Source organism: Engystomops pustulosus, chromosome 6 (assembly GCF_040894005.1).
Source record: "Engystomops pustulosus chromosome 6, aEngPut4.maternal, whole genome shotgun sequence".
In the NCBI taxonomy this organism is placed as follows: Eukaryota; Metazoa; Chordata; class Amphibia; order Anura; family Leptodactylidae; genus Engystomops; species Engystomops pustulosus.
The window spans coordinates 184,385,853-184,390,433 of record NC_092416.1 but is presented as its reverse complement, the minus strand read 5'-3'; the positions used below and the strand labels follow the sequence as shown (position 1 = coordinate 184,390,433).

The following is a 4,581-nucleotide window of genomic DNA, read 5'->3' as shown; positions in this document are numbered from 1 at the left end:
ACAGTTGTTGTCAGGCGAAAGGTCAGGACAGGATCGGAGTCGGAAAGGAGAGGAAGGTCAAGACCAGCGGCAAAGAATCAATGTCAGGAACATAGTAGGAGTTCACAACGGGTACTGCACAGACAGTAAGGGAATGCTTTCTCAATGGCATAAGGGCACAAATATCCGGCGGAGCATAAGGGAAGAGGTTACCTATTTATAGATCAGATGGCCAGCGCCAATTAGTGGTGCACTGGCCCTTTAAATTTCAGACGGCCGGCACACAAGCTCTAGGAGGCAGGCGTGGGTTGCAGTGAGAAGACCATCGCTGGAGCACGGCGAGGTAAGTGAACCTGCTGCTGGCGTGAGAGGGCACAGGGAGGCACGTTGGTGCGCCTGCAACCTGGGACATGGGTCGCAGGAGCACCCGTGACATTTGCTTTCTGCTTCGTTTTTGTTTTATTTTGAAATTGAAACTTGTATGAAAAAAAGGCTTGGTTTCATGCACAACCAGTTAGGGAGGGCAAACTGCTATAGTAAGTTTTGGATGTTTCCCTTTATAGATCTGGTGGAGCAACCCCTAGTAAAATTCTTAGGCCTCTCAAGACATTTAGTTAAGGGGTATACAGGGTCAAAGATTCATCTGCCCTGAGTGAAGGACAGATTTTATAGTGTCCAAGTTGGGGGTTAAAAAGAACCTTCTTCATTGTCTGGTGACTTTTCCAATTTTCACCATTTTTTTGGATCAGGGTGAAGATGTGAAGAATATTACTGCTCCAGAGACATATGTGAGGGGCGATGAGCGATGTAAGGAGGAGATTCCTACAGGTAACTGCCCAGGTGAGTAGTAACCACTAGATAAAGCAGAGACGAGTGATAACACAATACAGAACATGGAGACATAGACTAAGAAAAGCTGGAAGGTGGGAGCTATGAGGGTCAGGAATACTGCTCACCAGGACCTCGGAGGAAGAGGCTGAGATGTTACATCAGTAATAATACAGAACCTTTTGGTGCACTGGAAAGAGTTTTCTCACAGCCAATGTTCATTTTTTGCAGATGACTGTACCAAGAGCTCAGAGGAACATATGATATCAGAATCTGAAGCAGAGGAACCTTATATGACAGAAGATACATCCGAAGAGCAGGACAACATCCCAGATGAATCCTCAGACCTTCACAGGACCAATCCATCTCCTGATCCTATTAAATTGGTTCCATCTACAGAATCATCAGGAACTGCAAAGAACATTATCATAAGTCATACAGAGGAACTGCTATTTATATGTTCAGAATGTGGGAAAAGTTATACAGGAAAAATAAATCTTTTAACACATCAAAGAATTAGCACGGGGGAGAAGACGTATTCATGTTCAGAATGTGGAAAAAAAAATCAGTTTCAGAAATCATATCTTGCTGGACATCCGAGCATTCACACAGGGGAGAAGCCGTATTCATGTTCTGGGCAAACTGCTATAGTAAGTTTTGGATGTTTCCCTTTATAGATCTGGTGGAGCAATCCCTAGTAAAATTCTTAGGCCTCTCAAGACATTTAGTAAAGGGGTATACAGGGTCACAGATTCATCTGCCCTGAGTGGAGGACAGATTTTATAGTGTCCAAGTTGGGGGTTAAAAAGAACCTTCTTCATTGTCTGGTGACTTTTCCAATTTTTCACCCTTTTTTTGTATCAGGATGAAGATGGGAAGAATATTACTGCTCCAGAGACATATGTGAGGGGCGATGAGCGATGTAAGGAGGAGATTCCTACAGGTAACTGCCCAGGTGAGTAGTAACCACTAGATAAAGCAGAGACGAGTGATCAGGAATACTGCTCACCAGGACCTCGGAGGAAGAGGCTGAGATGTTACATCAGTAATAATACAGAACCTTATGGTAAGCAGGAAAGAGTTTTCTCACAGCCAATGTTAATTTTTTGCAGATGACTGTACCAAGAGCTCAGAGGAACATATGATATCAGAATCTGAAGCAGAGGAACCTTATATGCCTGATCCTATTAAATTGGTTCCATCTACAGAATCATCAGGAACTGCAAAGAACATTATCATAAGTCATACAGAGGAACTGCTATTTATATGTTCAGAATGTGGAAAAGGTTTTAGGCAGAAATCACATCGTACCAAACATCTGAGAATTCACACAGGGGAAAAGCCATTTTCATGTTCAGAATGTGGGAAATGTTTTCTAACCATGAGAAATCTTGTTAGCCATCAGAGCATTCACACCGGAGAGAAGCCGTATTCATGTTCAGAATGTGGGAAATGTTATAGCCAAAAATTTAATCTTAACCAACATCAGAGAAATCACACAGCAGGAAAGCCATTTTCATGTTCAGAATGTGGAAAAGGTTTTATTCAAAAATCACATCTTAACCAACATCAGAGAATTCACACAGGGGAAAAGCCATTTTCATGTTCAGAATGTGGAAAAGGTTTTAGCCAGAAACCACATCTTGCCAAACATCAGAGAACTCACACGGGAGAGAAACCATTTACATGTTCAGAATGTGGAAAATGTTTTTCCTGCATTGAAAATCTTGTTTCACATCACAGAAGTCACACAGGGGAGAAGCCGTATTCATGTACAGAATGTGGGAAATGTTTTGCCCAGAAAACAGATCTTGTTAGACATCTGAGAATTCACACAGGGGAGAAGCCATTTTCATGTTTAAATTGCGGAAAATGTTTTTCTCGGAAACCGGATCTTGCTAACCATCAAATGAGCGTACACAGTGGTAAAGCAGAATTCACGTTATAAATCGGGGGGAAATGTTTGGGCAACAGATCGCAGATGTTTTAGCCTTAGATTGTGTGACGTACTAAGAGGAACACGTTAAAAAAACGGATGATTCCAAGTCATATCTATATGTAATTTTAAGATCTAAGAATTTGTTACTAGTTACCAGACATTTACTTATAAAATATAATTGTCGCTGCCCCATCTTTAAAGAAATTATAATGATGAAACAGACAGCTTGGTCTCTCTTTATACTAGCTGATGAAATCAGAAATAACTTCATTATACAACTTAACACTAGGGATGGACTTGGCCCTGACAGTGTTTTCTGATGTAGTGCTGAGGCTTTTCCACATTTCCTGCTGAGGCATCTCAGGATTGATAGCAGTGCAAAAGTGACACTACATGGAGCACAGGCTGCCAAAAATGCAGTTTGTCCTGTAGTCTGAGGATGATAGAATAAAGAGAAGTTCAACTTGAAGTCTAACAACTTAAAGAGCGCTATTAGCTGGAACAGCCTTCCCCTTTCCCTTTTTTGCAGGATAGCGGCGGTAAAAATGACTATCCTGCCTAAGCTGCTTTATGTTTTCGAGACGTTACCAGTATCGGTGTCACTGGGCGCTATTACACTTTATATGGAGGAAGAAGAGACACAGGATCTCTAGGACTGTTTTGATCTCTCACAAATCCAAGGGGGGTTTATCGGTGCCGGATATAATCAGGTATTACTGGGCGACACACTGGCGGCGTATTCCGGCATGGTCGACCCTGTTGGCATTTTCTAAATGGATGGAGATAGAAAAATTGTGGTTGGCTCCATTTCACCCTAACTCCTATCTCTGGCCTAAAGAGGCACCTGCGTTACCCAGCTCTCAGCTAGGCCCTATTTCATTCACGATAAAATTATGGAGGGCCTGTTTGAACAGGTTTCCACTGGTATCTCAGTGTTCTCCTGTGCAGTCTTTCTTACACATTCATACAGCCTTTTTGTCAGGAGGTGTTTGATAGCGCAATTCTGGGAAAGGCAAGCCCCTTCCCTCTGGAATGGACCTACTCTCCAGGGTAAGGGAAACTCACAGTATGAAATCCCTGACTGCCTCCTTGAATAATCGCATTTCATTGTTTGATAAAACATGTGAGCAATGGGATCGCTTCTGGGTAGAAGAGCGGGCGGGAGAGTGATTTGGATACCCCCTTTTGTTTCTACCAAAATGTTATTTGTTGTTATTGTTAAGTATGAATGGCTTCCCTCTATCTGTTCTTTTTTTTTTTTGTCCTTTTCTACGTCCTCCAGGTCCCTCCAATGTAGGAGAAATATATCGCAGTTTGAATCTACCCACATATTTTTAGACGGAGAACTGTAGAAATGAAATATCGTGCAGGACTTGGGCCTGTTGGGTATAATTTTAATGGCTTCTTCTGTATAGCTTTAATATTATGGGAACATTATACTGTTAGGCTTAGGTTTGAAGCCTCTTGTTATCCCAATGGAAAGTGCAATTGTTAATATTCCATTGGACAAACTCTGTCTTACTCTCGTATTATTATTGAAAAACTTCAATGCATAAAATGTACTTGATAATTCTTGTTATGTCTTTTTTGACAAATGATAATAAAAATACAATCATAAAAAAAAGAGTGCTATTAGGCCGTCATAGAGAACTTATCATCTGCCACCCAAGCACTAGAACATCTGGATTATATTAGCAGATCAGTATAAAAGTATAGAAGCGAGCATACTAGAGTCCTAGAGGCGCGTGCACCAGCTTCAAAAGATTTTGCGACATTCATGTGTATTCCTGCAATCCAGAGTGTTGCTGTGTTGCCGTGTTTCTATGTTACCAGAG

The 4,581-nt window shown here is 41.6% G+C and overlaps 1 protein-coding gene across 1 annotated transcript; it reads left to right on the top strand.

Moving 5' to 3' along the window:
• The first annotated feature begins 1,910 nt into the window (after positions 1-1,910).
• Positions 1,911-4,345, top strand: LOC140065411 (uncharacterized). The gene has a single exon (XM_072113031.1). The coding sequence runs from the start codon at positions 1,949-1,951 to the stop codon at positions 2,753-2,755; it is 807 nt and encodes a 268-aa protein (XP_071969132.1). The 5' UTR covers positions 1,911-1,948; the 3' UTR covers positions 2,756-4,345.
• Positions 4,346-4,581: the final 236 nt, after the last annotated feature.